We start from the raw sequence: 18,383 nt of genomic DNA, 5'->3' as shown, positions 1-18,383 counted from the left end.
ATGTCAGAAGAGCGTAAGTTGCGAGAGGGGACGCATCACTATAACTTTGAAGCGATAAAAGCAGGGCTGTGTCCTAAGAGGGCTTTATAATGGTGCAGCCTAACTTGAAGAGACAGCATTGGGACAATGTAAGCCAATCAAGGCTCTTCAACAAAGGTCTGACATGATGGTGCATAGGTTGATCAAGGATTAGCCTGGCCGCTCGATTCTGCATTAATTGCAGATGATGTAATTGGTATGCTGTTATACCAGCATACAGGGAATTTGCATAATCAATACGCAAAATTACCAGGGCAAGGACAACCTGGGTAAGAGCCTCGGGGGTCAAGAATCTACTGATCTTCCGGAACCTTCGCAGATGGAAAAAACAAACTGAGACCACTGAGCTGATCTGGGCCTTCATAGGTAGGTCATTACTGTTCACAATTCCCAGGGTTTTGACAGAGCTGGCTGGGAGTGGGGGACTCCCTGGTAGTGGGGGCCAGAAATTTGAATTCCACTGATTGGCTGGCCCACCAGTTAGAATCAGCTCGGTTTTATCAGGATTAAGTTTGAGCTGGTTGACATTCATCCATTTGCTGATAAAACTCATTGTAGATTGATAATCTCACCACTGATGAAGCAGATGAGTCGATATTAAACACTAGCTAAAGGTCATCAACATAGTTAAAAGTTACAAATTCTCTTTTACACAGGGCCAGAATCAAGGGTAAAATATACAGGTTAAAAAGAAGGGGTGAGAGGGAGGAGCCCTGCGGGACCCCACATTTCAGTTTTCTTTTTTCAGCTGAGAAGTTAGCAAGGAGGAGTGCTTGGAAGGAGTTGCTGAGGAAGGGGGAAATCCAATTTAGCGACAGGCCCTGGATACCGGCGCTGTTGACACGGTCGATCAGAAGGTGATGGTCGACCATGTCAAAGGCGGCCAACACATCCAGGAGCACCAGGGCCTGGGTAGTGCCCTGGTCGGCCACCCTTCTAAGTTCGTTCAAGACTGCCAAGATGACTGACTCAGTGGAATGTGCAGGTCTAAAACCTGCTTGATGGGAGTCCAGATAATGAAATTGCTCCACAAAGGAACTGAGACAGTTGGCGACATGGGCTTCTAGAATTTTGCCTAAATAAGGCAACAAAGAGATGGGACGATAATTACTGGGGATGAAAGGGTCAGAGCTGGGTTTCTTCAGAATAGGGACAACTTCAGCATTTTTAAATAAGTTAGGAACAGTACCTTGAGCAAGGGAGTTGTTTAGATGCGATAGGGGGGGTCCGGACCGGAAAGGAAAACTTTCTGAAGGATGTGAGGAGGACAACTATCCGTAGGGAAGCCAGAACAGACCTTTTTAAGTAGGGCAAAGAAAACACCTCTAGTGATTGGAGGGATTTCGTCAAGGTGAAGAGAGTTTGTGTGTGGGCACAGAGGGACCAAGGGTAATTTAGATCTACGGATACTGGCCTTAATAGAGGCAATTTTCTCGATGAAAAATGAATTGAGAGAGCCACATAAAATTTGTGATAGAGTAGGTTTTGCAATGACTCGATCTGACTTAGCAAGTTCATCCACTATAGATAATATTTCCTTGGCTTTGTTGGCTGATTTTAATATTCTTGAGGAAAAATATTCTGCTTTAGTCTGGAGGATGGCACTTTTGCAATCTCTGAGTTGGGACACAAAAGTAGCCTTTTTATCGGAGCAATAGTTGCGTCTCCATCTACGTTTGGCTGGTCTCAGAGCCGGTTTCTTAACTTTTAAGTTGTCAGTGAATCAGCGTTGGGCGTCATGGGTCCTCTTAATTTTAATTTTCCTTATGGGGGCTATGCTGTCTCTGGCAGATTCAAGCCAGGTGTTGATGTTTTCTGCCTGGGTGTGGGGGGACTCCTCCTAAGTGGTGGAGGCTGAGGCAGTAAGCAAGGAGCAACATTCCTCCATGTACACCTAGACCCAGTTTGTAGCCATACCATTTCCTGACTGAGGAGCTTTAGTAGGGTGACACTGGAGATGAAAAAGGTGATAAAATGATGGTCTGACCATGTGCAAGGGGAGATCAGCAGGTTGGAAATTTCCAGGTTGGACGTCCAGACCTCATCAAGGATGTGCCCCTTGATATGGGTGGCTGTTTTTACATGTTGGATACAGTTCATTCCCACTAGGAGGTCAGTGAGTTCAATAGAACAAGAGCTTTTCCCGTGCATCGTTAGGCCAAAAGTTGATATCCCCAATTATCAAGATTCTAGAATGATTAACAACAGTTCGGCAATCATATCGCCCAACAGCTGGGGGAATGTAGGCATGTGATGTGAGAGTCTATAAAATAGGGCACAGATAAAGGCAGAGTGATGGGATTCAGATTTTAATAAAAGGCTATTGACTGAGGGGATACCTGAAGTCACCAATGAGGTAAATTGATGTTTCTGTTGTATTATAGCTGCTACCCCTCCTCCGGCTTTACCTGCGGGTCTGTTAGCCTGAAGGATGTAATTGTTATCTGGGATTACAGCAAGGAGATCAGGAGCAGATTCCGCCGTCAGCCATGTTTCGGAGAGGAGAAGAATATCCGTTTTATCAACATCTAGGAGATAGAAGATCTCAAGTTGATGTTTTACCATCGAACGGGTATTTAGGTAGCAGATTGAGAGTCCCTCCTGCGCCTGATATATGGGAGTGACTGGAGTTTGCCGATGCTCATCTTTGTTAAGGCGCTTCTATTCGTCTGGTTTGTAAGAAGTTCCACAGTGAGTGTCTCTATGGGTTAATATCCCGAACTTGCCAAGTTTAACCCAGGTGCTGGAGTCAATAGCCCAATTTCCTTGCATTGATTTTAATTCCGAAGCAGAGTAGTATAACAAATGGGCATAATGGATGGCCCCTGACCGGCCGTGGACGGGCACAGACAGGCTTGCCTTAGGAGCGCCTGCTGCGCACGTCCACTGCGTGACGGGAATGGCATGGCGTTGTTGTAGGCTGCTGGTGTGACGCTAGTCGCTAGACCCCGCCCAAAACAACCAGAGGCAAGTTACTTCCTCGCCGACACCCTCCAAAACAATCCGGGAAGCCCCGTGGTGGACCGAGGTGACGACGATAGCAATCAGGTAAGATGCCAATACAAGTAAAAAGCAGAATGCTAGTGATTTGTAAAACAATAAAAGTGTTGTGCTCAAATTACTGCTGGGCGTAGAAATCTCACTGAGTCTTAGATAATTAAGCAGTTGTAATGTGTCAGCGCGCGTCCGCTGCATGACGGGAATGGCATGGCATTGATGTAGGCTGCAGGCGTGACGCTAGTCACTAGGCCCCACCCCCAACAACCAGAAACAAGTTACTTCCTCGCCGATACCCTCCACAACAATCGGGGAAGCCCTGTGGTGTTTTGAGGTGACGCCATGTTTTATGTTTGTAGATTTACACTATGCACATGTAAATATACACTAGCATGCTTTATAACTAAACAAACTGTTGCAAAGTGGGACATTATACGTTTAGTGATGGGTTCCATTGATAAGTGTGAGGATGCAGACACCGTCCTGCAAGCAGAGTGCACTGTTCCTAGGGGAAACTAAGTTCCACTGTTTACATAAAAATTCTCAAACAATAAACTCTGCGTATTCCTTCTCTGAGGGTTCATTTATCATAAATCTATTAAAAAAATTGTAGAATGAACAATTACACCATTGTTTCTGTAAGTGTAATACATATTCATATACATGTATGTTTTTTTCAACTATTCACCAATATCACTGGAATACAACCATCACACCTCACTGCAATGTACCTTGCCTTTGGTGGTGACAAGGATAGTTGGCAAGATACAATTCAGTCAACATATAGACTTCACGGATTCAGTCATCGCTGTGTAATGGTCGAAAAACGCAGAGCTTGCTACTTTGTTTACACTTCGATATAGTCCGTGTGTAATCACCATGTCAACTTAGTTGTTACATTACGTTCTTCGTAGTAGCTTTGTTTACACATCATTTCCTCAATGATTCATTTTCTACCAGGTATCGAGGTCCCACAAACCAATTTGCATGTTTACATCATCTATGAAGACTCGCTCTGGAGATTCTACACAAGTAGATTTATTGAAGAGGTGCTATCAGTATAGGCACACGGGAAGTCGTTCTATCTTCAAGTTTTGTCACATGATCATTACGTATAAACAGACACATTGACACTTGACAGCATGTGGCAAGCGGACACACTTTCTTCCGTGGTTCTTTTTAATGGTTCTTTTGATAATTCCTCCACCACATCTCTCCTTTTATTATTTTCTCATGCCGACAGAATATAAAACAGTAATCCTTTCAATGGCAAATATTATATTTTGACTATTGCCATGTACCGGTGACATTGGTGTTCCACAGATTAAGGTAACAACTCAGTTAGTGACACCCCCTTGAGTGATTTATTCCCATTAGAATCCACTAGAATTGGATACATATCTATGTTTTAGCACACTGCCCCTGACGAAGGGAAAACATATTCCTGAAATGCATTGGGTTCCGGTCTTCCTGAAATTCAAGCTACAAGATAATTGATCATTTGTATTTTTGATTCTTGCACAATTGGCAATATGAATTAATGATTGTACAGAAATACTAATGTATAAACTTTGATGGTGAATAGTTGAAAAAACATACATGTATATGAATATGTATTACACTTAAAGAAACAATGATGTAATTGTTTATTCTACAATTTTGATTAGATAGATTTATGATAAATGAACCCTCAGAGAAGCAATACGCAGAGTTTATTGTTTGAGAATTTTTATGTAAACAGTGGAACTTAGTTTCCCCTAGGAACAGTGCACACTGCTTGCAGGCCGGTGTCTGCATCCTCACACTGTAAATTGACTGTGTAGCCAACACATGTACGTAGTGTAGCACCCTTTACACTAGAAGTTTTATTATTGTGCTAAAATTTGATATAGCAAAAGTTAGTGTGTGCACCTCTCCTCCATTTTTTCAGTTCCATTGATAAGTGCCACACATGATACCAGGCATGGTGTCCTGATCACTTTTAAAAAGTATTTAGGCCTACACTCTGTAGATCACCGTGGTATAGGCGGAGTACTACGCATTCCATCAAAAACAGAAAGCAATATAGCAGAAGTGCAGAATTACTGAAAAGTCCTTGCAGGGGATCACATTTCCCCTTTAGCCTGCTGCTTAACTTGGGTCCAGTGCCCTGAAGAAGACTGAGAAATGAGGGCACCCAACTTGATCCTGGAAGAAATTGAGTTAATTGTTGAGGAGACCCTGAAGCAATATCCTCAGATTTATTGGGAGGCCATAAACCCAGCTAGCAAATAATGCAAATAATGCATTGCCATTTGGGAGGATATTACTATGAGTTTCGTGGAATTGGGGGTTACACCTGCAGGGCTTTAATTATCGCAGGCAGTGGGAGGATCTCCTGCACTGAGCATCAAGATTCAGGCTATATTTGGACTGTTTACTGAGTGTCACTCTACGCTGCAGAAGTGAGTCCTACAGGCTATCTACCTGGACCTCCATCACCAGGAAGAAGCGGGGAACAGCCTTTACGACGCGGGTATCATCACGCGCTACTATTACAACGCTGCTATTACAACGCAAGTCGTTACAATGACTTGCGCTGGAGAGCGCTGTTGGATAGGGAATAGTTTAATTTTCTATTCCAACACCTTCCCTACTGTAACGTGGGCTGGAGTTGGAATAGAAACTTAAACTATTCCACTATCCAGCGCTTACAGCACAAGCCGTTGTAACGACTTGCGTTGTAAAAACAGCGTTGTAATGGCACGCGTGGTAAAAGCCCGCATTGTAATGCCATACAACCGGAAGAAGCACATCAGTAGCAGTAGTAAGGAGTCAGTTGTTCACACTTAAATGTTGTTCCTGACATGTTGGCACAGAGGAAACTGGTTTTAGAATGTCTTGATTTGATCAGTGTCAACATGTACTTTTGAAGTATACAAACAGCACTGGATGGAATGCTTGAATTATTCTCAGCCACTGGAAATTATTCGGGCCACATCCCAATACATCATTATTGTGTACACTATGTCACATCAGTTTGGACTCATCTATATGCAAATCAGTCTTGACCCTGCTACAATCGGAACAATCTAGCCCAAATTGCCAAATTATATCCTCTCTGTACCGGAACACAAGCAACCCAGGATCAGTTTCGCCCTAGTTATAGGCTCAGAAAGAACAATGGGTTGGAGTGCTACCCGATGTATTGCCAGGGGTTAGACTTATTGCAAGTAGCCTCCCATCAACCTTTGTGTGTTTCATGTGCCACCCTTAGTGGCGTGGGTATGCTCATACATGGGTCCAATGCACACTGAGTCACTGGAAATAAGCTGCACCTGGCTGATGAGCCCATACAGTGGGATTAACTCGTGCTGGGTTGCTTGTGTTCTGGTTCGGGGAGGATCTGGCCGGCAGTTCGGGCTGGACTATTCCAGCTGGAGCAAGGTGATGACTGAATTGCATATAGCTGGGTACAAACTGAGATGCCATGGTTAGCAAAAATTTGATGGGTTGGATTGCCACCTTACCTATTGTCAGTGGTTGGTGGAATCCGCCTCCCATCATTGTATGTGTGTACCATGCCATTTTGGCCATAATTATGTTAGAGAGCACAAAACATGTGAAAACAGCTGTTTCTTTGTTGGCCAAAGGCATCTACTGGACGATGCAGGCACATGAAAGTCAACTGTTGCTAGGGAGAGGAAAGTGTTGAAGGGGTCATTGGGATTTATGATGCACAAGAAGTCACAAAACACATGCGCTCATGAGTCTTTCTCTCTTTCCCTATTCCTATGAAGGCAGAAGCTGTGTCCAAGGCTGGGAGTAGGACCTGAGTTAGAGAAGACACGTTTCACCTGTAAGGGTCGACATGGGAGAAGACCCCCATACATACAGAAGGGGATGACTCCTGAGATGGTCAGTGTGTGCTCTCCCAAAAGTAGACACAGTAACATAAAAAAAGTCTGGGTGCAGGGTGCAGTCTCAGAAGAGGTGGGGCTCCTCCTATTCAGGAGGATGAAAGTGGACTGCCACCTTCACCATAATGGCCTGAGACCAGCCAAAGGACCACCCACCAAGACCCTCAAACACCGGTGCCTGAGGTTACCTTTCCCATTGCCCCTTATCTCATAGAGTGTGCCGAACCAGAACAACAGCATCTGAGTGCGTGTTTCACCCCAACACTGCTTAGCCCTCAGAGGATTTCCCTCCCTAGTCTTGCACATTTGTCTAGAGGAACTCGAGAAGGGCATGACGTATGGTAGTGGCTGGGCAGCAGGCCATCTTACAGGGGTTTGAGCATGTATGTCAAAACTTTGTTGGTACACTCAAGGCTCTATAAAATGTTCATACATCCCATTACAGTGCTTACTTTCTTATTGGCCCCTTGTACTTCAACCCTGTCTTCTCCCTGTCCAACACAGTCCTTCCCACTCATGGTTATTATCAGCCTCCATTCATCCACCACCATTGCTGTTTCAACTCACTCACACATCCCAGTACTCAGGTGGTGTTGGATCCTGCCCTGCCAACCAACATTCCAGCAGCCAAGAAGATTGTAGAGAAGAGCATCACCCTGGTCTGGTGGATAGCCGAGAGGTTATGCCTCCAACCTGAGAGTCAATCCCCCAACCCTGATCAGGGGTGGGGGATTGACTTTTGCTTTGAATTGGACAATTTTAGACTTTTGCATTTAATTAACTTTGAATTTTGAGTTTCATATTTTTCTGGGTCTTTGAATTTCCCTGTTTGTATTTAGTTTACATAGTTTAACCCTTCACATATTTTAAATATATATTGACCTGACATCCTTACATGTATAGTTGTTTGCTCACCTCCCATGCCTCCCCATAAAATGTATCATTCCTCTTTGGTCTCAGAAACCATTATAGTTAGGTAAACTATTCCTCGGAAGCAATTTTCATTGAACCTATACCACCTATCCCCAGATCCAATGTGCCTTCTTTTAAAATAATTTTTGTAATACACACTGTTTCCTTTTTCAAAATCCTGCTTCACTTTGTTTTCATTGTGTGCATTCCAAGTGAGCATCCCTGCTGGTGTATGTGATGTCCTGAGGGTACTTAGTACTTGACCAGAATTGGACAACACATTACATGGCAGTTGTAAAATATTTCCATGTTAGGACATAGGTACATATGCAATCACACACAGCAGAAAGTTAGGTGCTGAAGTTGTTTATTTCTCACGTGAGCCAGTGCCGAAGTAGCATATATCTGTTGTAAAAATAGGATCACAAGCAAGTTTTGTCCTGCAAACGGTGTATAGGTTGGGTAATTATATTTGATGCCTTTGGAAGAAGTGTGTTACCAATGTATGCCTCCTTTGTATTTACAGTGTCTGAGTGTGTTTGCCATAGGCCAGCAATTGTCTTTGTTCTCCATGCCATGATGTCAGGGGCCATTTTCTATAGTCAGTGACCCTAGGACTGCATATGTTCTTTGTTCCCCATGCCTTCTTGCTTGTTGTTGTGACCATGTGGCTGGCAGCTATTTTGTGTAGGCATCCAATGTGCTTTTGCAATATGGCTTCATATCTTCTTTGTACCCCATGCCTTCTTGCTTGTTGTTGTGACTGTGTCTAGAGGCCATTTTGTGTAGGTAGCCAATGTACATTTGCCATGGGCCTGCATATGTTCTTTGTTTGTGTCCACAAGAAGCAAAAAGTGACATCTGTATGTTGTTGTTGTTGCTCTTTCTTCCTGAATGTGCATCATTAAAGTTTATGCTGGTTTGGTTTTACGAATGAATAGTTACACTGTATTGCAAATTATTTAACATAACTTAAGTAAACACACTAAATGATATTTTTTGTTTGTACTACTAATTGAACTGCAACAATGCCATGTTTCATTGATGTTCTTTTTGTTTGTTTGCTTTTAGGTTCACAAGAGAAGAGACATCACCCACAGTATTGACTGACAGAAGGCCTGTCCATGATGTGACGTGGGGCTGACAAAGCAACAAAGTGGTACAAAGGGGGTGGTGATGGACGGAGCATCTAAACCAATCAAATACTCACACCCAGTCAACTAAGATCTGGGTTTAATCCATCACCGTTCTTTAGCCCACTCTGCCACCCCAGTTCAGACATGGCCATATGCAAATCAGTCTGACCCTGTGCCCCATGGGAACAGTCCAGCCCGAACTGCCAAGCCATGCCTTCCCTGGACCGGAAACAAGCTTCCGAGGACCGGTTTCTGGCATTTCAGCCGTCTTCTGCCCGGCTTGCTTGAATCCAGTGGCAAAGTGAGAAAGGGACTCACGTCTGAGCATACCCTGCTAACTTATGGCAAACAAAGTGGTACAAAATGGGGTGGTGATGGATGGAGCATCCGAACCAATCAAACACTCATACCCAGTCAACAGATCTGGGTTTAATCCATCACCGTTCTTTAGCCCACTCTGCCACCCCAGTTCAGACATGGCCATATGCAAATCAGTCTGACCCTGTGCCCCATGGGAACAGTCCAGCCCGAACTGCCAAGCCATGCCTTCCCTTGACCGGAAACAAGCTTCCGAGGACTGGTTTCTGATATTTCAGCTGTCTTCAGCCCGGCTTCCTTGAATCCAGTGGCAAAGTGAGCAAGGGACTCACGTCTGAGCATAGCCTGCCAACTTATGGCGAACAAAGTAGTACAAAAGGGGGTGGTGATCGATGGAGCACCAGCCTCCGGCGAGCAAGCTGAGAGCAACATTACTGCATCAACAGCACCAACCCCCAACCTAAGCACATGGCCGTGTCTGTCAGTGAGGCAGCCACTGCAATCACATCAATGTCGATGAGTAGGGAAGTTGAATTGGATTTTCCTCTTTTTCAGAGCAGTACACAATTGTTTCAGGAAACAGAGCAAAGCGGACAGCAGCAGCAGCCATCAATAGTACATTTGCCTGATGTTAGAGCAGAACAGGAGGCTGAGCTTCCTTTTGAGCAAGAAGTTGAACCACCTCATTTAGAATCATTGGCTTTCAGATCTCTAGCAAGGAAAAGGAAGGGGAATATTCCACCACTTTCTCCAAGCACCACTTCTGATGATGATGATAGGGGCATGAAGTTGACCCCAGCAGTCCAGCAGACAACAGGAGAGGCAAAGAAATAAAAAGTTCCTGGAAGACTTTGACTTATGGAAGGGGATAATGAGGAGTATGATGATGAAGAGGTAGTCATGGTGGGAGGTGACACAGAAAAGTCTGTTATTGCTATTCAACTTGCTCCGAGGGATGCACTGCCACCATCTCCCATATTTTTATAGCCTCAGCTGAGACCTGCACCAACCCCTGCCTCAGGAGAAGTCAAGAGTCAAATAACGACATGCCCATTACCTCCAGTTTTTCTCGAGGCATTGGCAGTAACACAGTAAAAAAGTACTCTTCTCCAGTTTGGGACTTTTTTATGGTTAGCAAAGAGGGGTAACACATTGCAGTGTGCAGCATTTGTAAGCCTGGTACAAATTATGGTACTTGAGGCCAAATGACCCATATGAAGAAATACCACATGATCAAGTGGGAGGAGCACTAAAATTGCTGAATGTAGATGTGGAGGTGAGGAACATTAGCTACGAGTACAAGTCCAATCACTGTGGAAGGTTATGATGAGAAAGCGGACAGTGACATCTTCAAACTAAGCAGCCCTGTCCCCAGCAGTGCACCAGCAGATTTACCTACCTCTGCGACTTCACAATAGTACAAGATTTGGAGTGAGATAGAGACAAAACAGCATACAATGATTGCCCCACCACGGACCACATTGAGTCTACCTCCACCTTCTACTTCTCGAAAGACGTCTGTGTCAGTGGCCCCAGAAAAGAAGAAAATACAGGCTATTATTAAGGCCATGTTTAGGCAGGAGGGGCCCTACGAGTGGAACAACCCAACTGCACGTTTGCACAATGGTAAGCTGGCAAAAATGTTAGTGCTGGACATCCTTGCTTATTCTTCTGTGAAAGGGGTGGGATTCTAAGAATTTGTGGCAGCCATCTGCCCAAAAAGGAAGGCACCAAGTCGGAACTATTTTGCCAGAGTTGTTGTTCCAGGGCTACATCACAATGTGCGGCAGTTGGTTGGACAAGCTTTGCAGCAAAGTGTTATTCACACCATCCACCTGATGCCAGACATGTGGAACAGTTGTCAGGTGACTGATTACATGTGCATCACTTCACACTAGATCTCTTTTGTGGGGGTACAGCAAAAGATATCAGTAGATCTTGGATCTCACATGGGCAGTCACAACCGATCAATTTATCCATGAGCCAAAGAAAACAATTAAAAGGACTCAAAAAATCATTAAACGGCTCGCTAAGATCTTTACACCACGACCCATGTAATATTACACTCCTCTCCAATGTGCGGGAACAGAGAACCAAACTAAAGAGGCTGAAATGGAATATTAACAACAACAATGAACAGGACCTCTGGGTAAAACTCTTGCACAACATCAAGCACAACGCCAGTGATAGATTCTGGAAAACAGTAAACAAGATAACAAACCCGAACCGTGTGGGCCCCACCTCCTATATATTAGAAGAAACATGGGCAACCTATTTAAAATCCCACTTCAGTGCTCAAAGCTTCACTGCCTCAACGCCGGGGAAGATCAAAATAGCGGAGCACGTAGTTGACACCATCGATTGTAGTAGGGAAAGTGCTAGCTTCCCCCCCGCAAACCCTATAGCTGGTTCATGTGTAAAGGCAACCAGCATACCCCCTGGAGTTAAACAACATAGCAAAAAAAGTACACCGTCACTGAACAGCTCTTAATTAAAAAACAGATCAAGAAGGGAAAAAAGGATGGAGCTCCAGGGCCGAATGGTATTCCACCAGCAGTGTTCAAAGAAAAACCGGAGGATTGGGCAAAAATACTGCACTCACTATTTCTTGAAGTACGACATCTGGGCATAATTCCAGACTCTTGGAAAGGGTCGATAATTGTGCCAATCCATAAAACGGGCAGCAAGAAACAACCAGCCAATTATCGATTAGTAGCCCTGATCGACAATGAAGCTAAATACTTTGCGGGTACACTGCTGGAGGAATTGACAACTTGGGCGGAAAACAAAGAAATAATTCCGCTTAACCAGACAGGATTTCGAAAAAGCACCGGCACAATAACTAACATCATGGCAATGTCAATGCTAATGGACATGGCAAAAATCAAGCACATGCAGCTTCACGCTTGTTTCATTGATTACAGTGCCGCGTTTGATAATGTGGACAGGCCCAAACTATGGGCGAAGCTAGCCAGATGGGGTATTTCCAACAATCTTCTATCACTGATCAAGCTCCTACACTCCAACACCTGGGTTCAAGTAAAATTGGGCTCAGGAACGCATCTTTCAAGGAAAATTCAAACAACGAAAGGGTTGAAACAGGGCTGCGTGCTGGCCCCCATGCTATTCAACCTATTCATGGCAGACTTAACCCCGGCACTTAACAACTGCAACTCACACCCACCCAGGTTAGGGGGCTCCCCAATATCTAATCTACTCTATGCGGACGACGTTGTCCTACTCAGCTACACGGCAGTGGGCCTGCAACATCTCTTGAACTGTCTAGAGGTCTATGCAAAAGAAAATTGTCTCTCAATAAACTTAAATAAAACAAGGTCCATGACAATAAACAAGAAACGAAAAAAGCCCTATCAGTGGCGCCTGGGAAATAAACACGTCGAGTCATCAGAGGCTTACAAATACCTGGGTATATATATAGACAAAGATGGTCTAGCCAACAGCCAGCAACAGGAGATCAAAAGGAAAGGGATGATTCTTGCACTCTCTCTGAAGGGAGTCTCAGCCAAATTACTGGGCCCTACTCTGAATCCACTTCTGATGGTAGCCCGGGCCAAAATATTGCCTTCTATTACTTACGGCACTGAGGCACTGTGTGGGAGAGTCAGCAATCTGCTGGACAAAACAGTTGTTAAAGCATATAGAACATTGTTCAGCCTCCCGACCTACACCTCACCGGCACAAATTCGTCTGGAATTTGGCCTTATAAAGCAAACTTGGGCTAGCTACGGCGCTTTCATTAACTGCTGGCACAAGATTAGGTCAGCAAACCCGAACACATTAAACTACCTCCTCTGGCAAGAGATTCAACAGAGGCCGAAATCACCCGCAGGCCAATATCTTGAGGAGGCTTTGACGATCACAGGCCTGTCCCCCTTATGGGACACACACTGCCTCCATTCGGCGTTCAAAAAAACGGTGTGGAAGACGCTGAAGACACTCTCCTTGCTAGAGGATAAGGCGACCTTCTCGCTCAGAGCGCATGCCTGGATGACCTTGGCCACATATAAGCACTTAGCCCCACAACATTACTTTAATCTGGGATATTCAAAAATACTAAAACAAAAATTTTTAAAGTTCAGACTTGGAGTGTTACCAACTACGCAGCAGCTCCCACCTTGGAAAAGGGAGCAGGCTTTTACTCTCTGTAGTCTGTGCAACAAGGACTCGGGCGACATCATTCATACAATCTGCACCTGCACTGAGCTGTGTCAAGAAAGGAGACAGCTGCTAAAAACCTCCTTTAATCAAAGAGGTATCAGGACAAGGAGACAAGCTGTCCTGGCATGCTTTGATCCCTCATCACCACAACTGAACACTAGGTTAGTTAAATTTCTCGAAGCAGCTCGCTTAAAAATGCCAAACTGATCGACACTTTGTAGTCTATTGCGCTATGGGGGAAATTTTACTAAGTGATTGGATAAATCTTACAGCGGATTACAACCTTTCACAGGCAGTAAAGACAAAAACATCTGGGACATTTAAATTGTATTGATATTGAAACGTCTTTTGAAGCTCATGTTGCGACGCTCATGAGGGAGCATTCACTTTTAAATATGGAACATTTTAATATGGTTGTATTAATTGTATGCATTGCAATGGTTTTAAGTAACTATGCAAATAAAGTTTTACCTTACCTTACCTTATAGTAGATCTTGGCCCTGAAGAAAGTTTTGAGAATGTTCGGCGGCTTGCAACAGTGGCCAGGTTCACCACCGAGAAATCATTTACAGCTGTATACATCTTGGAGCAATTTCACAGTAAGGTGTATGAATGGCTGTGACCCGGAGGTCTCAGAATTGGTTTTGTTGTCACGTAAAGTGGAAGTAACATAGTTACGGCCATGTCAGATGGAGTCTATTTCAGGGTCCTGTGTTTGGCCCATTGCATCAACCTGGTGGTGCAAGACTTCCTCAAAAAGGAAGCATGCTGACCACCTGCAGAAGAATCTGCACTCATTTCAGCCATTCTTTTAAAGCCCGGAAGCAGTTGCAGATTATTTAGAGTAATAATAGACCACCAGTTAAAGCTCTGATACAGGAGGTGCCAACACATTGAACTTGACCTCTTACATGTTGCCATGTCTGTTTAAGCTGTGCAAACAGATCAATGACTATTTTATCAGGAGGGGATTCAGTTGGGAAAGCTATGACCACGGATGCAGACAAATGGGGCCTAGTCAAATGCCTGACATAGATGCAACTACCTTTTGAGGTTTTCACACTGAAAGATAGCAAGGAGGACTGTATGATGGGTCAAGCTATCCCATTGTTACATCTCACACAGGACCAGTTAAAGAAGGGGTCTGAAAGGTTTCCCCTGCAGGTGTGAATAAAAACACAATAGTGCATGCTTTGCTTGAAACCTTACTCCTTCGCTTGACTTGTAATAAGAACTGAATCATGAAATGCAGCAAGCATCCTGCACAATGAACATATGCACAAATCACACTTAGCATGCATTTGTTAAATTATTTAGATGAGTTCATTATTCAGATGACTAACCTTAACCATGTCTTCATACTGGAGGAAAAGTATATTATATTCATCCTTGTGAGTATGCCAGCCTTTAACATGGTCAAACCAGGAGCTAGAGTGCACTGTTGGGAAACATAAAGGAGTTAGCCGAATTAACACAAAATGTAAGCATAAGCAATACACAAAGTCAGACACAATTTCTGGCCGGACCGAAATTATCTGTTGTTTATTTTAGCACTTGTGCCTAGGTCTCTGAATTTCTTTACATTCTTAATAGATTTGACATTTTTGTAAAGCAGACTACTTACATGTAAAACTACATCAAATAATATTTTTGATCGTGAAATCCTCAAAAGAATAAGCACTACCATTGTCATACAGTTTGAGTTTATAGAGTTCTATTGCATTCTTGTGCATGAATCTGAATATTTGATTTTCAGGTATTCCCGCACACTTTCCTTCTCATCACTTCATAACTCACCCTCAAATACCACTGCTCACCCACTCGTCCAGACCTCCATCTCTTAGAACTGGGCCCTGTCACACTCATCCTTTCTTATCCCCTTCACAGGAGACACGTGCTCCCTCACCCACACAGCTCAGTAATTGGAGAAGCGGGGGTGTCAAGAGACTGCAGCTGAGCAAAGTACACAATGGAGATTGTGACCATTATGAGTGGCTACAGCTCACAAACATGACTGTAGGTTACTCTTACACCATGTAGAGAACTGGAGATAAAAGACATGCAGGGTGGTGCAGACAACTATGGTATGATGCCACCACCTCTTATAAAAACCTAGGGCTAGGGCACCAGAAAGCAATTAGCCTATAACATGACAAAGCTACAGAAGGTCAATTTCACAACTTTGGGCCTGATTAAAAAATGCACTTTGACAAGCTAGACTATTCCTGTTGTGCAGAACCCCTGATACACTCCTGCCAATGACTTCTAAGATAAAGTAGATTTTACTGACTTATTTTCAACCTCTTGCCTTATTTTACTGCCTGTCGAAGTGGGGGAGCTCTGTAAAGTCATGTCCTTTCTTACTTTGTATCTCGCTCCGGCCTCATTTTCTTTTGATTCATCCAGAGAGACATGTAAAAATCATATCTTTCAGATTCTGCACATCCTAAGGTAAGCTATCACTGCATAACAAACTTGTTTCACATTGATTGGCTGGTTGAGAGCCTTGAAAAAAATATCAATTTTCCAATTTTTTGCAAATTTTCCTAAAGGTAACATTCACCATGCTCTTAGTAACGCAAGAGCATATCTGTGGCAACCTCCCATATGTCTTCAACTGGGCCTTCTTAGTGTGGCATTTGTAGGCATGTATAGGCTTTCATTGTTAATGGGATGCCCACAGGCACTCAGCAGAAAGCAGCGTTAATCAATATAAGGAAACACTCCAAAAATACCGGCTTGTGGCTTCTGCTCTTCAGCAAAGGCTAAACCTCAAACAATGGTAAAAATATATCAAAACAATATGTTTTAAGTTCTTCAGCCCCTAAAAAACTACTGTTGTGCGGAATACCTCATTTACCACAACTAAGTGATTGCGCACATGATCCAGTCAATATCAAAGCAAACTCCTTGCTGGCTTATTAGCATTGGCCTATCCATGTAATATGTGACACTATTGTGTTTTGTTGTTGTTGCCCTTTATTAACCAATGTGGTTGCCTCATTTGCTAATAATGTCTCAACTGTGCCATCTTTGCCTGCAAATGTTTCTTTCTTTCATGTGACCAACTCCAGTCGACCCATCTGAGTGCTCTGCCAAATCATGATAGAGCATGTATTTTGCATCCAGGGGCACAGCTTCAGGGGTTGTTTGGGGGGTGTCACCCGCAAATAACTACATTCTAGACTTGGTAGTTGGTCCTTGGGGCCCTGAGTTGAGTCCGATATCTCTCCGATGGTTATTAGATCTCGCCTAGCGAACGCACCACATGCAATGCATCGCCTTGGCGAGACTATTGTTGACGGTTTGGTGCGTGAAGGGAGACAAACCATGTGCTCCCACGGACAGGCGATGTGCAAGCGCATGCCGTCTCCTCTCTGGCGTCTTCTTTTTGCTGGTACAAATAAGCTGTCGGTTGATGGATGCCTTGCCCTCTGTTGGGGGCAGTATGGTAGGCTTGGAGTGCGAGCAGTGGGCATCGCGCGCCCATCAGAAGCGCAGTAGCGCATGAATGCAATGTCCCCGCGCCTGGCCAGGGAATTCTACCATGTTGATGAGCTGTGACTGCCGTAGAGCGCGTGCTCCTGCTTGCAGAACCACATCGGACTTATTTCTGCGTTGAGCTCTACATGCAGCAATAAAAATAATGGATACGCAGTGTAAATGCCATGAAAGCCGGAGCTCCAGCTATGCACGGCCAAAAAATAAATACATGGGTTCTCAGGGGCAGTTGCCGACCAGGACTAAACTAAAAAACGTGTGTGTTGTGCACAAGTTATGTCGAATGTTAATGCATAGGACATTATTGAACAATTTCTTGGCTTCCTAGCACTGCCTTCATGTCAGAGTTCTGAACAGACGTCAGAGTCAATAGCATGAGCCATTCGGTCATGGGTTGGGTAATGTGCTGATCTGTCGGTCTGCTTGTATTATACAAGCCAGTCACTAATGAGAGTCTGTGTAGGTGACCACACCCAGGTGCCTGGAGGATGGCAATGGATGTCTGAAGTTAAAATCACTGTCATCTAAATAGTGTGTTTTTACTGAAAGCAACGTTGCAGGGCTGTATTTGGAGTTTGGCCTTGTGATCGTCATATGCTCTCATCTTGTGGTGCCCAAGTCATGTGGAAGTGTGAAGCTAGTTAAATAGCGCATGTGTGTGTGCATGTGTTGAGGTGGTTCGAAGTCCTGGGCGCTTTATTCTGTGATCTGGTTAGCTTGTACTTACTTGGGAGAGGTCAGTGTGGTGCGATGCTGATGCAGTTGTTTGTGTGTTTGGAAGTATGGGGGAAAAGGTCGATGTGGTGTGTGTTGTCGGTCATTTTGTGTGGTTGAGTGTCTTGAAGAGGAGGGTGTAATGAGGTGGAGGTGTGATGTGCCCAAACGGTGATTCAGTAGAGAAGGGATTCCAAGTGTGTCATTCCTGAACCCATACTCAGTGGTTTAAGCACTAAAGCAGTACTTGCATCATTCACATTAGAAAAATGTTTTGACATGTTGGATGATCTTGTTCTGTGTTGTATTAAGTGATTGCCTATGCCATAGTCCACAATCTGCCAACAGCATGGTCTGAGTGATAGGTGTTGTGGGTGATTTTCCAAACGGTTACTACATATATCTGTCTATCAGGTGATTGATAAAGCACAAACCTACACCCCAAAAGAGAAGATTTACCAGACATTGCTCTCCAATAACTCTGACACATTCAGCGCCCTCAAAGAGGTTGAAGAGGTCAACTTTGGTGCTCTGAAATATGAGGACTGGACTGAGGCGTTGAGAGCAATCTCAGCCAGACTTCGACTGATCTAGTTTAAATATCTCCACAGGTTTATTTCACGTGCCATCGGCTCTGGCGGATGGGGGTGACTCCAAGCATTCGGTTTAATGTGGAGGATGGTCCTAT

General features: G+C 44.2%; 1 protein-coding gene and 1 long non-coding RNA gene across 4 annotated transcripts in view; one reads left to right on the top strand and one right to left on the bottom strand.

Annotated features, from left to right (window-relative positions):
• The window catches only part of LOC147707978 (amine sulfotransferase-like), a 453,149-nt gene that overhangs the window by 84,931 nt on the left and 349,835 nt on the right, over positions 1–18,383 (bottom strand). For all 3 annotated transcript variants that reach the window (XM_086926801.1, XM_086926802.1, XM_086926803.1), the window contains exon 5: positions 14,824–14,918. In XM_086926801.1, the coding sequence (XP_086782927.1) occupies positions 14,824–14,918 (95 nt within the window). The remainder of the gene's footprint in view (positions 1–14,823; positions 14,919–18,383) is intronic.
• On the top strand, positions 8,932–16,510 carry LOC147707979 (uncharacterized). Its single transcript, XR_015296628.1, has 2 exons — positions 8,932–11,232; positions 13,969–16,510. It is a non-coding gene; the product is annotated as an uncharacterized LOC147707979 (long non-coding RNA).

Source organism: Lissotriton vulgaris, chromosome 6, assembly GCF_964263255.1.
Source record: "Lissotriton vulgaris chromosome 6, aLisVul1.2, whole genome shotgun sequence".
Lineage (NCBI taxonomy): Eukaryota > Metazoa > Chordata > Amphibia > Caudata > Salamandridae > Lissotriton > Lissotriton vulgaris.
Note: the sequence above shows the minus strand (reverse complement) of the source record. Positions and strands in the feature narration are given on the sequence as shown.